The sequence below is a fragment of the Dreissena polymorpha genome, chromosome 2 (genome assembly GCF_020536995.1).
Source record: "Dreissena polymorpha isolate Duluth1 chromosome 2, UMN_Dpol_1.0, whole genome shotgun sequence".
Lineage (NCBI taxonomy): Eukaryota > Metazoa > Mollusca > Bivalvia > Myida > Dreissenidae > Dreissena > Dreissena polymorpha.
This window is the reverse complement of record NC_068356.1, coordinates 101099651-101119274: the sequence shown is the minus strand read 5'-3', so window position 1 is coordinate 101119274 and position 19624 is coordinate 101099651. Positions and strand designations below refer to the sequence as shown.

Here is a 19624-nt window from a genome sequence, read left to right as displayed (position 1 = left end):
GAATAAGTTGATACCTTAGCTTTGTACATTAATTTAACGTTTCTCTTATACAAATTATGTTTCTTACTTTTCTGAAGTTCTTGGACAAATAAACTGTAAAATAGTTTGTTTGCAAAATATTACTATTAATATTATTATCAAGTCAATATTTCTAAGCGTATTATGCCTAATTAAGTTTATTAAGTCTCTAACATTACTTTTATCGCTCACTTACCTTTAAATACTTACCGGTACACCCTTGAATACTACCTTGATAACGTGTGTAACGTTAGTAACGTTCCCTACGTTACTTAAGTTTTCTTCGTTTCGTACGTTTCTTAAGTAACTTACGTTTCTCACTTTCAATACATCCCTTTCGTAAATGACGACTATAACGTTACTTTGGCCCCTTAGGTGTATACCATTATTTACGTTACTTACGTTAAAAACGTTTCTTACGCTAGCTTAACTACATTGAAATCATTTATCGCGTCTTTCACGCTCCTTTTGTTCATAACGTTACTTGCGCTCATGACTTGACTTAGTCCACTACGTCCCATACGTTCATGACGCAACTGTGGACATTTACATTCATTTCATCATTGTGTAACTATGTTACTTATATTCTTTGCGTTCTCATCGATGTGCTTGAACTGTAGCTGCACGTCAGTGACGATGTCCTTCTTTCGTGTAGTAACGGGATTTGCCGCCGGAAGTTGTAGTCTGTACACAAGACTGGTGATGATGATGAGTGGGAACCTTACCTCACTGGACTGGACTTCCTGCCGGACAAGAGACTGGTAGCCGTGGATAACATGAACAGGAAATGTATCATACTGGATGAGCGCCTACAGAGACTTGGAACACCGTACAAATTCAAGGCTTTCCCACACGGCGTAGTATGTATGTCTCATGATGCACTGTGTGTAACTTTTGGTTATGGTAGTAGTATTGCTCCTGTCTGTAAGTACAGACAATATCATCAGGCCGACTAGGGAGATCAGAACATCATCCAATTTCTTCTCTGTATGCTGCATGTCTCCATCTCACATGGTCGTGAGTACGTACGATGGTCCCCGTCCTGCTAGAATGCTATCAGTGGACGGGGTAGAGGCAAACTTTGATCGCTTCCTGACGTTTACCATGAAGACGTACAAAGTGGATGAGAGTATGTGCACGTATGTCCGGTCAAATAATACGTTGGTACTGACTGACAGGTTCACTCACACAGTGTACATATACGACACCGCGAAGGGCACATCTAGAGCGGTCACTAATGAGAACATACAGGAACCTCGTGGTGCCTGTGTAGGGTCAGTTGACACGGTGCTGGTGTGCAGTACGAGGAAGAACTCCACCGTGCACCTGATTGCTGATGCGGACATTCTCGGTACTTACCCAGTGGATATAAGTACCCGTACAGCATATGTGTGTCTAAGGATGGCAATAGGCTGGCAGTGTCCAACAGCGTTAGAGGCAACACGAAACTTCAGTTGTATAATATCACCAGCAATGGATTAGATGACTAGTAAGATGTAAATGTTATCCATGTGATCAGGCTTTGTACACAATTATTAAATATTGACTTTCGTGTACTGGTGACTTAAAACCAACTTGGAATTCTATTCCGATTAATTTAAATTACATAGTGTTGTTATACTGTGTTATCGTTAAACAATTTCGAAATAATTCGAAATATATAAGTATTTTGCATTTTTTATAATGTAAAATTAGTCTTTAAACTTAACTTCAAGGCATATTGTATTGTATATTTGAAGACATTTAAATATATTGCCCATGTTATACTATTTAAATTTATAACATGCAGGAGAACCGGTGTGTACAGTAGCTAGGCGCGTTACAATTCCGATTAATCAAAAAATGAATAATGTTGTTATACCGTTTTATCATTGAAGATGTATTTTGCATTTGTTACAATGTAAAATGTGTCTTTATACCTAACGTCAAGAAATACGTTAGTTGAAAACATTTGAATATATTGTGTGTGTAATACTAAGTGGAATTTACTGTGTACAGTAGTGAGGCGCATTAAATACTTCTAAATAAATGTTACTTTTTGATAATAATAACTATAACTGAAAATTGCTATGCTTTTGTTTTCTAAATGCGATGAAAAAAATTGTGCATTCATTCAAAATGATGCTTATTTTTCTTTCTACCTTAGCCACAAGTTATATAATTATCATCAAAAGTCGACTAGAACTAGAATTCCCATTAGTCTAAAAAGCCTTGTATCATTCAAGTGTAAAGAATAGTATATAAAGCCGTTAATTTCAGTTGGTTGTTTGTTTTAAAATAAATTAGCAAAACGATAATATCAAATCAATTCTATAATATTATTTTTAGCTTCGTTATTATTTTATAAATAAACAAATACTTGCATTTTGTAACATTTGATATGTTCGCTTATATCAGGAACCGATACAACATTTGATTTAATTTAAAACCTTCTTATATTTAACAATGTAATCAGACACATATCGAATAAACGTACGGAGAATGATAACACGAGTATTCAGTTAAGGTATTCAACCCATAATTCTCAATGTTTAGACCGTAACAAATTTTACATTTATTCGCAAATTGTTAGGTGATTTACCGTTTCGTTTTTTGGATATGACATGTTAATAACCATACCCCCTTTGTTGCTACAAGTTGGAATATTTTTAACTGATTATAAATGTGCATTTCTGAATGGTAAATTTGACATTAATAATAGTATATTGACCCATTTTTCTTCAGTTAATTTATAAAGTAATTATGTATGCAAATATTGCTTATGATTTTTAAATTTGATATTAATTTTCCTGTTCTTGTATTGAAATCCATAAACATGATAACATAAATGTGTTCTTTTTATCGATGTTTTTAATTAAACCGAATTACTTTTATATAAAAAAAAATGGATGCGAAAAAGAAAGTTTTGTTTTTTTCTAATTAAAATAGGGAAGGAAAGAAAACTATGCGAACCAAAAAATGTATCAATTAACAATGTTCAGCGCGATACAACCACACCCTTACGTAGTGTAGAAGTATTAGATCGTAGTAGATGAAGGATTTTCAATGCCTCTATGTTGGAAATATGTGAAAATTTAATCTATATCTTCAGCCGCTATTTGAGAATTAAAAGTTATCATCGTGTTCCGATACAAGTACGATTGAGTGTTTAGCATAACATACAATGTACGGTACGATTTTAATTATAATTCTAAATATAATCCAGTATATTTTAATAACATGGTCAAAATATATAATGATTCAATAAAATATGCTTAATGCTAAAGAAGGTAATCCGTTACAAACAGGTATAACATGCGAAACACATATATTTCATTATAGGCATATATCGACTGTTTTTGCAGTAATTCTTGACTCTCCATGCTGGTACAACCACGCGATCAAAAGGTGTGTGCGGTCTTAGGAATGAAGGTCGATTCTCATTTTGCAGCTTAGAGGTAAAACATTGTACATGTATTATCATTTTTCATTTATTCATAATATTTTATTTCTTGCTGTTATTTTACATTACAAAAAGGGAAAATAAGTGTATAGAGTGATGCTGTTTATCTTTATATAAACTGTCATAATGTGTCAAAAGATGCATATAATGCATATTCTAGAGCATGGTAAATGTTCAGTATTACTCTTTTTCTCACTAATTTTAAAACTACAACGACAATTTTCGAATATGAAACTATTGTTTTAATTTTGTCAATTTACCAAAACGTGAAAAGGCCCCCTTTAAAGACCACTGCGAATACGGCTACACTTAATACTAAATGGTTGCCGTCCTAAGCAAGTTACCATGATCGAATTTTCCGGTACATGTAGAAGAGCTTTCTTCAAGAGTCATTAGATAGGATTTAACACAATAACAAAACACGCACTGTTATAGATACACATATTCGGCCAATTAAGAAACTCTTTAACTGGTGCTAGGCTGTAAGATCAGCCGAAGTCCTTATAAGCAAATCGCTGCGCAATTGACGGTTTCCGTTATATGCGGCCTAATTAATTGGCATAACTTATGGAAAGGGCGCTTTGGCTCAGAGTAAAATCCAACTATGTAAACTGCCTTAAGTATTGAAACGAAGTATTTAATATAAGTCATTGTTTACTTAAGCATTTTCCGTTAAGCACTACCAGTTGTAATTAGAAAATGCTTTTGTGCCAATAGGGTTCGCGCTCAAGTTTTCCTTTTCTTTATTGTTTCTTGTTTTAACTTAGTTAGTTTACGCGTGTGAATTTGTGTCGATCTAAATGTGGATATGATGCAAATTATGGAATTTTTAACTAGTTTTGCGTCTCTGTGTTTTATTTTTATCTTTTATGGAGCAAAAACAACCAATGGAGGTATGCATTTGCGTTGAATTTAATATATATCTTCCGCGCATAAGTGCGCTCCTTTGAAGACCTGTGCATATAACGGATAACTTTTTTATGTAAATCAAATATATATAAATTCATGTCTTATTTGAGCTATCAGCACTTTAAATCGAATTCTGATATAAACCATAGACGGTATTAACACTACAATACAAATAAAAGCATGCATTATCGTGAAAAAGACCGCATAAATTATTAACAAAAATGCTCCCTTAATTGTATAGATAATGAAATATGAATGAATAGACGTTTATACGGATAACTGAGAGTAGACTTAAAAGTTATTAAATAAGTCAAATGTTAAGACAAATTGATTAATTTTTAATATGTCCTGCAGAAGTTTTTGTAATTTGGTCGTCGAAGAATATGCGTTATGAAAAATAACATATTACATACTATATATATTTTCATATATAATATGCGTTAAAATTATTTTCGAAGCACTAATAACGAAAGTATGTATGATGTTTTTATCATCTGAAATTTATTCTATATTTATTAACTATTCTGCAATGCGCACAGCGTCAACACCAACATAATTATGCAATTTAAACTATATTAAAAGATTTTAATTTAAAGGAAAATGTTACCCGTTTAAATGGCGTTTGCACTGAACATTTCAAAGTAAAGACAGATAGAGATACTTTTCCTATAGAAACCTAGAAACTGTACTTGTTTAATTTTCGAATTTTACACATGCTATATTTAAATATGCATTAAGTTAGTATATTATTAATGGTGCCAACGAAATTGTATCAATAAAGTTGATTCTTAACAAAACCGTCGCTACCGAAAGCTTTTAAATTCGAGTAATATCTAAAATATAACATGAAACGTAATTATTGTCTTATTTCAAGCAGAACATATTATAAGCTTTGACTTTCAGAATAAAACTAAAACAGCCAGTTGAGTAAGTTGGTTACATGTTCTTATTCCTTATTCGAATAATGAACTAAGAACAAACAAACTGTCCACAATAAGAGAAGCACTTATATAATTAGAATTTTGAGTTAAACGTACAAGTTGATCAGCATCTATTTGAAATTTGACAATCAAAAGGCTCGCGAGAATTTTTGAACTTTGTTGTTCGAAAACCGCCGGATAAACATCGATGGAAAAGAAGCTATTCTGTTCCGTTTGTAAATAAATTTAATAAAATGCGGCCGAGTCCGACCATTTTTCTCGTATTTGTTACAGAACATTAACTTGTGTCAATGTGTCGCATAAACAAATCTGCAAAGAATTATGGGAATTTCCTAAAGTGAACAAGTTTAGTACATGAATTAGTTGTTTACTGTACAAGTAAAATGTATTTGCAATTGTATCAAGATTTAATTTTGAAGATTCGCTGGTACCACTTCTGAACTTTTTGTCTAGTTTTTGTCCATACCTTGTACCTGTTTTGGATTGCTTGGATTGCACTGAATATTTATTGAGAAACAGGGTCACTTGAGTTGACTATTTTATTGAAAATACTTCATGCATATTGAGAAATTAATTTAACCTTTATAAAAATATGTTAAATTGTTAAACAGCAACAATAGGAGTAACAAAATAACCAATTAACATCTCAATCTCCGTGTGGTAAGCGGTTTTAGAATAAAAACGTAAGATGTATGATCCAATTTTGTGAATGTCGATTCTTATATAGAATTTTAAGCAAAATCATGCGCTTAATGTACACGCACATTTCAAATGTCAACAAGAAAGCTAAGAAGATATCGCGTCACGAAACGGACACTATTTGTAGTTGAATCAGGGAAAATAGATACAAAGCATCGCCAGCTTTCTTAATGTTGTGTTTTAAGTTATTTCATGAATTACAGGCACACACAAAGTATGAATATATAATATATTGTAAGCGTTCAAGAGTTAAATGTATGCTTATAATGTTTACAATTTAATTTTCAAGTAGCGGAGGAGGGGAGGGGGTGAAACAAAAAATAATTTATATGCGACCTAAACATGTGCTACTCATCGTCAAATACTTGAAAACAATACGACAAAAAATGCGTCAAAATGACACTGTAAAGAACAAAAAAAATGCATAATTGTCAATCATATGACTTCAAATGATAGCTATACATATGTGTATGCATGTTTTCATGTAACAGTCCGCCATACGCGCAACCTGATCTGGGCTCAAACCCCGAATCTGAAGATCGGCGTGTCTCGGATTGTGGGTATCGAGGGCGACCCGACCGTATGGGTTCCCAGCGGCAATGTGCAGGTCAGACATATCAGGTGAGTAGAGGCCTTTTATCCCATAGTTTTAAATGCTGAATCTTTAAAATAATGACTTTGTTTTGAAAATAAATGAATTCTTTCGACAGACATACATTAATAACGGGAATTGATAAAAAAGTGAAAGTCGTCTTTAAACTTATGTGTGTTTTCTTACCTATTAATATGGTCGGTCAAAACATCTTTTTGTTAACATTTCATTGACGATGAATGCCGGAGTCCATGACGCTATCTGTGTCTACTCGTCATTTAATTATATAACGTTTTGAAAAAATAAACATCCGAGACTAGTTACACTTTGAAAGATAATAATTTATTATGTTATTTAGTTACAAATATATACTACCTGATCGCCATACCCTTAAAGTATATATGCAAACAATGAAAAATATGGAATGATCAAAATCAAAATAAAATTTATAAATACGTGCATATGTTTGAAATTCATAAACGTAATAGACAACTAGTTCTGATTAAGTCTGAATATTTTTATTTTTAAATGTTATTTTAAGATAAGTATTTTTTCCTAAATTGTGGAACTTTCGCGTTTATAAATAAGTTTACGTGTACGTAAATGAACAGAACAGAACAGACATAACAGTACGTAAATGCGGTAATTGACAAAAAGAAGTTAACAAATTATTGGAAATGTATAAGATAAACACAGATTTAACTTACAGCGTTTAATATGTCAATACAACTCACATTGTATTAAACAACGTCACTAAGTAGAAGAAAATTATTAAAAGGGCCGGGATATTTATTGTGTGCTTGCTTAAATAAATATCCTTCATAACAAGGGAATGTCTTCCGATACTTGGCACGCCATTTTCAGTAATTAGCAATATAAGTATGAATTACGCTATCGTATGACAAAACGATGCCCATGGTGTTATATTGTGATATATAAGTAGAAACAGTAGTATCATATCTTTGTTCTTATAGTAAATAAAACTATAAGATATAAATGAGCCGCGCTCTGTGAAAAAAAAATGTTTAATTCATGTGCGTAAATTTTCGTCCCAAATAAGCCTGTGCAGTCCGCACAGGCTAATTAGGGACGACACTTCACGCTTTTATGAGATTTTCGTTTAAGTAAAATATTTATGTAGCAAAAATCCAGTTAATGCGGAAAGTGTCGTCCCTGATTACCTTTGCGGACTGCACAGGCTAATCAGAGACGACACTTTACGCACATGCATAAACCCCCTTTTCTCAGAGCGCGACCCAAATATATAAATGAATCAGTGCGTGACTGAGCGCCTGTCATTATATTGCAGCGCGCCTCATCATGGTTGGCAATTCAAAGCCTTGGCTTACAACTGGGCTGACCAAACCTTGTACTGGAGTGAGGCAACGAACAGAAAAATTCAGGTTATCTTTTAGCAGTTTTTAAATGCTCAAAGTAAACTTGACTTTCTGCCATTTGTCCGTCGTTCGAGGCGTCATATCCCGTTTTTTCTGGGGGTTTGTCTGTTTTCTTATTTCAGTGTTTATTTATGGAAAAAAAAAAGAAAAACAGCTTTACAATCACAAAAAAAAATCAAAAATAAATGGCGTCATTAACATTAACAAATAACGCTAATGTGCTCTTTTTTTACCGTTTATCACCTTTTTTAGAACCCTATGATTTTCAATATGTAGTCATATTTAATGCAACATAGAAACAGTGCTGAAGTGGGGAACCGAAGTAATTCATGCATTTTTGACAATATTTGTGGCTGATTCATTTTTCGTAATATTATATTAATGGGATAATACAATCACGCTCGTCTGTTTTTAAACTTCGCAGGATTAATTTCATAGTTCTCCAGTACTAATAATCTCTAAGCCTTGCTTGATTAATATCGCCTTTCGCAAATACTTATATTATTTACGCCTTGATTGATAAAATTCATATTTCGCCAATACTAAGGTTAAAGTTCATCTTTCGCCAATACTACTGTTCTCTAGCTACGCCATGCTTAATAAAGTTCATCTTTCGCCAATACTGCTGTTCTCTACGTCTCGCTTAATGTAGTTCATCTTTCGCCAATACCAATACTCTATACGCCTCGCATGCTAACATTTATGTTTCTCCAATACTAATGTTCTCTACGCGTCGCCTGATAAAGTCCATCTTTCTCGCATACTAACAAATCTCTACACCTCGCATGATAAACAGAACAGAATAGAAATTGATTGTGATTTGTACAAAGTAGATCGCCACTCTTAACCATGTTATATCATAGAAATGTCATGTGAAAAGGAAGTCATCATTCACTAATTAGCATTGTAAACATTATATAATATCTAACATAATACATGACAAAATCTTGAAACAATCACATTTTTACAAAATATTATCGTGATAAAGTTCATATTTCGCCAATACAACTGTTCCCTTCGCCTCGCTTGATTAAGTTCATCTTTCGCCAATAATAATATTCTCAACGCCTCGCATTACGAAATTCATCTTTCGCCAATACCAATATTCTCTTCGCCTCGCCTTATAAAGTTAATCTTTCGCCAAAACCAAAATTCTCTACGCCTCGCATGACAAATTTCATCTTTCGCAAATACCAATATTCTCGACGCCTCGCATGACAAATTCATCTTTCGCCAATACCAATATTCTCTATGCCTCGTATGACAGAATTCATCTTTTGACAATACCAATATTCTCTTTGCCTCGCCAATACCAATATTCTCGACGCCTCGCATGACAAATTCATCTTTCGCCAATACCAATATTATCTACGCCTCGCCAATACCAATATTCTCTACGCCTCGCCAAAACCAAAATTATCTACGCCCCGAAATACCAATATTCTCTACGCCTCGCCAATACCAATATTCTCTACGCCTCGCAAATACCAATATTCTCTACGCATTGTCGATACCAATGTTCTCTACGCTTCGACAATACCAATATTCTCTACACCTTGCCAATACCAATATTCTCTACGCCTCGCCGATACCAATATTCTCTGCACCTCGTCAATACAAATATTCTCTACGCCTCGCCGGTACCAATATTCTCTACACCTCGCCAATACCAATATTCTCTACGCCTTGCCGATACCTATATTCTCTACGCCTCGCCAATACCAATATTCTCTACGTCTAGCCTATACCAATATTCTCTACGTCTAGCCTTTACCAATATTCTCTGCGCCTCGCCAATACCAATATTATCTACGCCTCGCCAATGCCAACATTCTCTACGCCTCGCCAATACCAATATCTAATCATCACCACAGGGTCTTAAACTGAACGGCACCACCGAGACGGAGACCCTATTCACGGGAACGTCCAGCATGGTGGAGGGGCTGGCGGTCGACTGGATCTCCAACAACATCTACTGGGCGGACTCGCTCTACGACTGGATCATGATCGGATCCATGTACACCAACCCCGGCTACAAGATCGTGGTCAGGGACGGGCTAACCGGCCCCAGCGGCGTCGCCGTCCATCCGGAGAAAGGGTGGAGTTTTATTAGAAACAGTTTTATTCGTCACGCAACGTTCATTTAATATTGTTTCAATGAATTCTCGTAAATTCTTTAATAAACAGGTCGATGTTTAAATGATCTCGCAAATATGTTGCCTCAGAAATGTGAATTATATTTTACTATATTATTTTCAGGTCTGATATTTTTTCTTTGTTGAATAATAGTTTAAAATCGATAATGTTGTATTTGGTCTGAATGACGGCAATTAGCCCTATGCTTAAATTCACGATTTTGACAGTGTCGTTATGTTAATAAACAATGCACTGATCAAGTTAATAGCGAAAATAGTATGTGCAATATGCGAGTTCGTTTTCTTTCAGTTAATTTAAGGGAATAAGGACAAAGTCTTTGATGAATAAAAATATCAATTCTCTGTTTTAAATTTGAATTAGCTCTTAACATAGTTTTCTTTTTTTGTACGAAGAACAATATTTCGCTGGGTTGTGATAAATGTCGGGTTGCCGTAAACTTGCTTTGTATTATTAGGTTATATACGATAACATAATTATTCATTGTGTCTGCAAATTAACGAGTACGACTTCCTTTTCACATTTAGAGGTATTGAAAAATACGAACGACAAATAAGAACGGAATTTGACAATTAAGGTTTATTCGTGTTGGCATAGGAGAAAAGGAATGCAACAATACGCAAAACAGTAGAAAGACATATGTCGTAATTGTCTATTTGTACGCGTTGTTTTGTCGTCTTGTGATGTCCTGCACATTGGTGTCCTTAGACTTGAAGGTCGAACAACCCATTACACCAAGACAATTGCCTTTAAAGTCATGTCGCGTATATTTTGTATGAAGGAGAACGATTTACTGGTTATTATCCACTTATGTATTCATTACATTATAGCTATCTTTTTTGGACCGACACCGGAGCTTTCTCGAAAATCGAAGTTTCGGATTTGTTCGGACAAAACCGTCACGTGATAGTCGATACGGACATTCAGCATCCGCGCGGCATAACCATCGACTTCACAGACGACACATTATACTGGGTGGACAGCAAGAAGGACACGGTCGAGTGCGCAGGCTTCAACGGAAATAACCGAAGAGTTGTCGCCCATCAGGCGGGAGCCATCTTCTTTGGAATAGCCGTATACGACGTAAGAAAAAATTGTTGCAGCTTTTATATTTTTTACAAGTCGTGGTCGTAGTCCCTTTGAATGTAAGGGAAGTTTAAATTGGAAGTAGTTGCAAAAGTCAATTGTACGCGGGTAAATAAAGACTGTCGCATTAAAAACGCATTCGAGGCTCATAATGTATACAAAATATAAAGTATTGATAAATCTTTATTAAAAAAATAAGTTTTGATAACTCACACTTAAAACTAATAATTCATCAAAGCAATCATATGTAAGTGTGTGCAAAAGATTTCATTTTACGAACTTATTTCTGATATTTATTTTACAGCTGATTGATAACATACGCTTAGTATTTACCGGTAGTTACTATACATTCTGAGTTCAGAATATGTTTTACCCTCGAAAACATTATTCATTACTGGGAGCCATGATGTTTGTATCAAATTTGCTGACCTTAACCCTCCACTCAGTTTGATGATTTACTTTACAATGAGAATTGAGGGGTCACACATTGTATAAAAAGCTGCAATTTTCGATGAAACTTTCTTTAACGTTTCGTTCCGGTACAACTTCCGTATAAAGTGACATAAAGGTGAATGTAACCCCCAAAAACATAAGCATCTGCAATCGAAGTTTCATGTATTTTTAACATTTACATTAAAATGAAAATTCGTTTATGAAACAAATACCATCGATTTTAACTATTTCGATAACTTTGCCGCTTATCCATTTGATCCGCGCTCTTGGAAAACGGGCTTAATGCATGTGCGTTAAGTGTAGCCAAACATAAGCCTGTGCAGTTCGCACAGACTAAGCAGGAACGACACTCGCCGCTTTCATTCAACTTTTCGTTTCAATGAAGTTCTTCTAAACGAAAATCCATTTATGCGGAAAGTGTTGTCCCTCATTAGCCTGTGCGCACTGCATGGGTTATTCTTTGGTGACACTTAACGCAATACAAACTCTGTCGTTTCAGAAATATGTGTTTGTGACCGAGCAGATGCAGGGCCATCTGCGCGTGTACGACAAGTTGTCCGGAAACAACGAGATCAACTACCAACTTGGCTACGTTCCCGATGGCATCGTTATGTATGACGAGACCCGACAGCCTGGAAACACCTGTAAGTGTTAAGGTAACGGTAGCTTAGTAGATAAGGTGTGCGCCCGACAACATATAAACACTTGTCAGCTTTGACGTTGCGGTAGTGTAGTAGATATGTTGTCCTGTAAAACGCTGTTAGTGTTATGTGCGACGAGACCCGACAGCCTGGACACACGTGTAATTGTTAGGGTCATAGTGGCCTAGTGGATATTCGAGCGAGAGGTTTCAGGGTAAAACACATGTAATTGTAAGAGTCGATGTGGAGCCGGGAAACAAATGTAAGTGTCAGGGTTGCGGTGGCATAGTATAAATGGTGTGCGCCCGACAGTATGGAAACACCTGTAATTGTTAGGGTTGTAGTGGTGGCTTAGTGGATATGATTTCCGCCCAAGTGATCGGGAGGTCCCGGGTCCGATCCACCGTTCGATCGTTTTCGATTACGTCTGCAGAGACATTAAGTATTGTTTCTACACGAGAAACTGACTCAAGAGGAGTTCAATAAGTCTAAGGCTCTCGGTGCAATAGATCATAAATACATAGATTTAAAACAGTTCCCACTCAATAATCTTGTTCCACGGTATACGCCAGAAACACCTTTAAGTGAGACATCCAACTCCTCAAATCATATAACATCTTAAGACCCGACCAAACAAATCTTGGTACACGTTTCACACCAAAAAGTAAACTTTTCTAATTGGTACATATAAGAAACACCTGTAAGTTTGGCGCAATAAACTTTGTTAAAAGTAGTTTTACATTTACCTAACTATTAAAACAAAATGAAACATCTTTAAATTCGTCTATCAACAGTATTGATGGTTTTTCGTATTTCATTACATGTAAATAAAAGACGAGAATCGTAGAATATATGTAACTATCGAGAATATACAAACTGAGCGACAGACACATGGACGCATACAGAGACAGACTATTGAATGGATATTATTTGAAATGCATTGGATATTATTTGAAATGCATGCAATCAAAGGCTACACACTTGAGCTATCAAACCTAACTCGCGGCTTGTGACGTCAACGGAAGTGGTAAGCTCGGTGTTAGCCAGCCCTACTACGTCGGAAACTTGTGCGGTTGCGGTGAGAAAATCAACCTCGGACACACAGTGACTAAGCCTGTTGAAAGCCATTTATTTATAAACCAACAATACCTGTATACTTAACATGTCTTTATTACTGCGAAGCGTCGTATGACTTCAAAGAGGGTGTGCAAATCTGTTTATTTACGACCCTCTGTCCGGATCGGTGTGCCGATGTGTTTGCAACAAACCTCGAACATTGAAACTTCCTATAGAAAGCCAAGAATGTAATGCTATAATATTTATCTGCTGCAGCGGCGTGTGACGCTAAAGGGTGTGCACAGATCTGCATTAACGATCCCCTGGCCGGGCCAGTTTGCAGGTGCGGTGAGAAACACCGGCTAGCGGAGGACGGAGTGTCTTGTTTAGGTAGGATAGGGCACATAGTCGTAAAGTTCTTAAGTGAAATTGTAAGTGAATTCCGTGAATTTCGTTACATTTTAAGACTAAATTGTCACTTTATATATAACGGTAGTTCATGCAATTTGTTTTGCCCCATACAGTGTTTCTCTTGTTATAAATACTATTTCTTAATTTGGTATATTTGAAGTCAATACTTGGGACATTGAAAAGGGAACTTAAATCTGAATATTTCAATTGAATATGACTCATATTAAAATTTAACTTTCGATCTTTATTCATAAGGATCAAGAAGATAGTTATGTTTCGCAAATAAAATGGCTATTGCACAGATCGGAAACTTAAATTAATACAAACACAATTTTATGAACAACTTGTTAGGTTACTAAAAACAGCCTTTGATTTCCAGTGCGTTTTTGTTCTTTCCAGTTGAGCCTGGTTTCACTATTCCAAGTCACATGTACGGGATAGGGGACGCCATATGTCAGTATCCGGTCAATCTGCCGGACATGTCGCTGACCAACGTGTCTCTGGAGTCGCAGTGCTTTCAGGTTATATGGCTACAGTGATTGAAATAAACCTCACTCTGGGGAAAAAACGGGGGTAAATGCATGTGCGTAAAGTGTCCATCAAGATTTAGACTGTGCAGTCCGCACAGGCTAATCAAGTACAACACTTTCCGCCCAGACTGGATTATTTGTTTAGAAGATACTTCCCTTAAACGAACAATTCCATAAAGCGGAAATGTCGTCTCTGATAAGCCCGTGCGGACCGCACAGTCTAAATCTGGGACGACACTTTACGCACATGCATTAAGCCCCGTTTTCTCAGAGCGCGGCTAATACAGTCTGTTTCAAAGTTCAAAACTGAGAATATGAATGCGTCTTCCAAGTCATATATAGTTTACATACCTTTCAAAGCTTCTAGGTTTTGTCTAAAGAGTTACATTGAAGTTCAGATATCAAATATTTAATACAAATGTTTCTTTATTTTGGATTGATTATTTGGAGCTATTATCGTATAAAGTGTTATCAAAATTGTGATAAATTGTATAAGATTACATATGTTTAACTTTGAACCTAATTGTGTTACATAGTGTTTAAAACAAACCGACGTTTAGAATCTTTAACTCGAATAAATCGGAGTTGTTTAATGGTTGTGGTCTCGACGTTTCAGACAGTATTTACGGCATTTTGCGGCAATCAGGTTTTCTTCTAACCTATTGTCTGTGTAAATATTGTCGATGACCGTCGATGACCAGATCTAAATGAACATGTATACACCATTCTCTGACGATTGTCTCACTAATTAATAGTTTATTAGCCATGTACGTTATCTATTTGTAGCGTGGGAGACGAGGACATTACGGTCTAGCGTTCAATGCACGAACGCACGAGCTTTTCTACACAGAAAACATTACCGGAAGTATCGGCCGAATCAACATCGACAACGATTTGGGAGATACCATTATTAAAGGAGTTGGTGATGTACAGGGTATTTATTATTAGCAGTTTTTAGGCGTTAAACCTTCCGTTGACTGGGTCTTCGGATAGTTCATACAAAATTGATAATTGTTTGATACACCAAAATTGTTTTGGTGAATCTTTTCACCGATGTGGGGCAAATCGGTGTCTGAATTTAACGCTTCTGCAACCTTCTGCAACCTGAATGATTCCAAAAACTTATGTTTTTTTCGGGACAGTTCCGGTATGTTGAGCGATATTTCGGTATGTTGTGGAACCCATCGAATTACACTCGCCATCTTCGAAAAGCCGTCAGCAGTATTTCTTTATTTTTATCTGTCCCGTGCGAATCTTGCAGAAAACGCATAATGGGGATATTAGAGTTGACAAATATAAGATTGTGTATCTTTTTGTCGTGTACAAACTAAGGGCATGCATAAATATACATATTGTTTTGCTATTTATAATACATACAAGCGTTAATCTTGTAATACAATAATTAAAACTTTATCGTGAAAAAAAACATCGAAAAAAAAACGAATGCAGTTGGGAAACCGTAACAAAATACCTGCAAAAATATTCAAAAAAGTAAAGACATACATGTTTTCTTCCATTTAAAATTTTGGATATTACTGACCATATCATCTGAAAATCTTTTTTTTACATACATGTTATTCAACGGTGAAAAAAGTTACATAAAGCATAACAATTCAGCAATAGCTTTTCACGCATTAGAAAACTTATTTCTATGATGCTCAAAGAACAGTACTAAAAAAACTGAATAACGAAAATTAACCCGTGTGCAAAGAGATATATTTACATAGTGTCGAATCATTTGCAATCGTGAATGACCAACCATTCAACAAGGGGCAAGGGTGAAGAGGACATGCTTAGCGTACAATGTAATTTGAATTGACCGGTTTGCCTAATTAATGGTTGGGCGGAAGCTATCTTGGTTCCGATTTCACGATCATCCACTTTCCATTTCCCTGTTTAGATGACCGCGTGTTGTATACAGCGGTCTTCACTGACCTTTGTAAAGCAACTCAAAGCATGATGGAAATGCACGTGTTTTAAACATTGATTCATTAACACGGAAGTGTTAAAATGATTAACATGCGAATGTAGCTGTCAAGAGTAACCAAAACTTCAGACATTGTTTATGTATGTTGGTCATGTATCATATAAAAGTAGTTACGTTTGCTGTTGTTGTCTGTGGATTTAAAGTGATAACAAAAGTTAAATTATTCAATATTTTGTTTACTTGAGTCCAAAAAAGAGTTGTTTACAACGTTCATGAAAATAGTTGTATGTATTGTCCTGAAATTCGCTAACAGCAATTAATTTGATGAATGATGTTATTTGTCAAATGTAGTGCTGTCGTTGTTTGGTAAAGATGTTTTATATAAACCTGTTAATTGCGAGATTATCAAAGCCTTATTTAATAAACACTGGATAACTTTATTATCAAATGAGTCATTGCCAAGTTGTTGTTCTTGTTGTATCTTAGGGCATTTACATATTGTTGTTTCCAGACAAATATAACAGCCGTGTGAGCATTTTTCCTTGTTATCCTTGTTATATAATGAAGCCCTTAATTATAAAACGAAGAAATCGACAGCATGATGATCACGTGCTTTTTATTTTAATAAAAGATATATGTGGTCCATCAAAAATGTTGTTTTTTCTCTACGAGGTATTTTATATTATGACATAACGTTAATGTTTATGCAAATGAAATCCGTTATGGTCAAGTATCGCCTCCATAGCATAATTAGTATGTTGTTGTTCGTATTTTCTGATGTTTCGCGATACAAACGTGTAGTCAGTACTATAATACATGTTGGCTAATGTTTCTTTCTAAATTAGCTAAATTATGGAAATATATCAAACCTCACAATATGCCTTAGTAAGAATTAGCATCTATGTCTTTTTGGAGTGGTAATGAGGTATTGCCTTTACAAATTCAAACTTCAATTTAGTGCTTATTTACCAACAATTAAAAGTTGAAAATTATTTTTCTTAAATACTGCTTTATTCCCCATACGAAGCAATGGTACTAGACTGGGAAACTGGGAACCTGTTCTGGACGGATCGAACCTACAACCACATCTCGATGGCCAGAAGCGATGGCATGTACCCCACTGTCGTCATTTCCGGTCTGGATCAGCCAATTGGAATCGCCGTACACCCCGAACGAGGGTACTTTCTGTTTACATCATAAAACATTAACTGGTATTGTAAAAGCACTCGCACTCCAAATTCGAGTTCCATTCATTCGACGGAGAGCCATTAAGATATGCAAAAGACAATGCAGCTGATTCGTATGGCTTTCAGTTGAAGATATGGCGTATTTGCTTAAGATTTTCAAACTTTGTTCGTATAATTGTATAGTTAAAAATTTATTTTTTTCTGTAGTATTCAAATGTTTACCCGTTATTTTTAACGTGGGTATCATTGTTCTGTTTAAACAAAACGCTTCAAAATCAACAAAAAGTTGAACACATAAAGTCTAATATTTTGTATGGATTGGTTTCTATTTGATTTATACGCGATTATGCAAAAACACTGTTTTTCTTTCAATGACATCTTTGTTGTATAATGTGCGGATACTTCATTTTTGGATTTGGTTTCAAATGTGTTTGTTTTTTTATTTTGGATTTCAGATTGTTGTTTTGGACGGAACAAAATGCTACGAAGGGCATATTTGTCGCCAGTATGGACGGGTCCAATAAGCGTGTGTTGGTGGACCAGGACGAAGTGGGCACGCCCAATCACCTTTATTTGGACTATTCCGCTGATAGGTAGGGCAGAAAACACAGAACCGAGCCGCATAATCGCATTCAATTGCGAATTTGGAGTATATACTGTAAAATGGATCGACAGAAAACACAGAACTCGGTCGCATTATAGCATTTTATTGCGACTTAAGAGAATGTACCGTAGTCCAACTTGTTTACGCTCTCAAATATTAAGCTACTTTCCAAAGAATTTAGCCCATATAAACAGTATCTCTAAATTCTTTGCGCGTCTTATAAATAAGACTAAATGTACCGCTGAACAAAAGGACGGAAAACATAGAAATCAGTCGCATACTCGCATTCAATCATGAATTTATAATATACAAGTATACTGCTGGCCGGAAGCCCAGGAAACACAAAACAGAGTCTCATGCAAGGGTTTTTTTCAGTTCGGTGGACGCAACATAGATGACTCCAAAGTTAAAAAAGTTTAATCATATATGATAACCAGCATATGCGTTTTTTGACAATAATCTGTTCTAAAATAATGCATGATTAAATTATTGCCTAAAGTTATGGCCTAGTAGTATATCAGAAAAGCCTTATTCAGACGGTATAAAACAACACTCTTGGAGAAAAAAATAAGAAAATACTATTTTCATTTTGGAACAACTCGTTGCGTCTCTGTCGATAGTGTGTTTGCTTTTTATACAGATTATATTGGGCGGACTCAGGTTTGTATTCCGTGAAGTACGTCGAGCTCAATAACTCGCAGGTCTTCACCATATATGACAGCGTCGAGACGATGGCAACCTTCAACGGAATAAGCTTTTATAAGGTGAGGGCAGATGTATAACAACAGTGCGAAATAAGGCTCATTTGAGTAAAGAGCTTGTAGTAATTGTTTCTGTTCAAAACGAGGCAACCATCGGCTTGCAATAAGAACTCTGTGATAAGGTTTTTTATGAGATAATTTGTTCTTGAGAAGATGCTAGCATGTTCATCAATATTTAATCATTTATACCCAGCTAATTTAAGCATAGTATACAGTTTAATATACGGTATAAATAAATGTATATATCTATCGTGATGCCAACAGTAAATCAGTGAACATCCGACCCTCTTTTGTCATCAATCAAATCTCAATGGTAAAAGTAGGCTCAATTGAAACCCGGCTGTCCCAAAATATTACGGACATTTGTTGCAGAATAAGTTTTGTATATAAACATATTTGATATTTAATATTTCTGCTGCAAAATCAAAATGTTTAATGGTATTTTATTTGAAATTCTGCAATACTCATGCGCTCAAAAACAGAGCTTTTCAAAATGTCCATTCATCGATCATATCATTGAATTGGATCATTATTCAGCTTCCCCAATGAATCTTAATTTAAAGCGGGTATATACGATTTTGTCAAATATTTATGAATTTATATAAAATATGTAAAAAAACAAACTTATATATATATATTTCAATAGAAATTAAAATAAAAGTTAAGAAGAACATGTGTCGAAAAATGCGAAATAAGCAAGATATTTAATTCTGAAATTGAAAACGGCTGTACAGCCGAATTCGCCAGCATGTATACCATACATGTACGATGTGAATCTAAACTTAGTTTAACGGTTTATTTGAATTCCTGCAACGA

The 19624-nt window shown here is 35.3% G+C and overlaps 2 protein-coding genes across 3 annotated transcripts in view; one reads left to right on the top strand and one right to left on the bottom strand.

Annotated features, from left to right (window-relative positions):
• LOC127868281 (beta carbonic anhydrase 1-like) overlaps positions 1-19624 on the bottom strand; it is a 180277-nt gene that overhangs the window by 136770 nt on the left and 23883 nt on the right. The window lies entirely within an intron of this gene.
• LOC127868278 (low-density lipoprotein receptor-related protein 4-like) overlaps positions 4223-19624 on the top strand; it is a 28041-nt gene continuing 12639 nt past the window's right edge. The window contains exons 1-12 of the mRNA XM_052409907.1: positions 4223-4353; positions 6501-6630; positions 7911-8004; positions 9873-10096; positions 10983-11235; positions 12191-12335; positions 13665-13778; positions 14199-14320; positions 15116-15263; positions 17284-17434; positions 17899-18036; positions 18688-18811. Coding sequence (XP_052265867.1) covers positions 4269-4353; positions 6501-6630; positions 7911-8004; positions 9873-10096; positions 10983-11235; positions 12191-12335; positions 13665-13778; positions 14199-14320; positions 15116-15263; positions 17284-17434; positions 17899-18036; positions 18688-18811 — 1728 coding nt within the window. The 5' untranslated portion in view covers positions 4223-4268. The remainder of the gene's footprint in view (positions 4354-6500; positions 6631-7910; positions 8005-9872; positions 10097-10982; positions 11236-12190; positions 12336-13664; positions 13779-14198; positions 14321-15115; positions 15264-17283; positions 17435-17898; positions 18037-18687; positions 18812-19624) is intronic.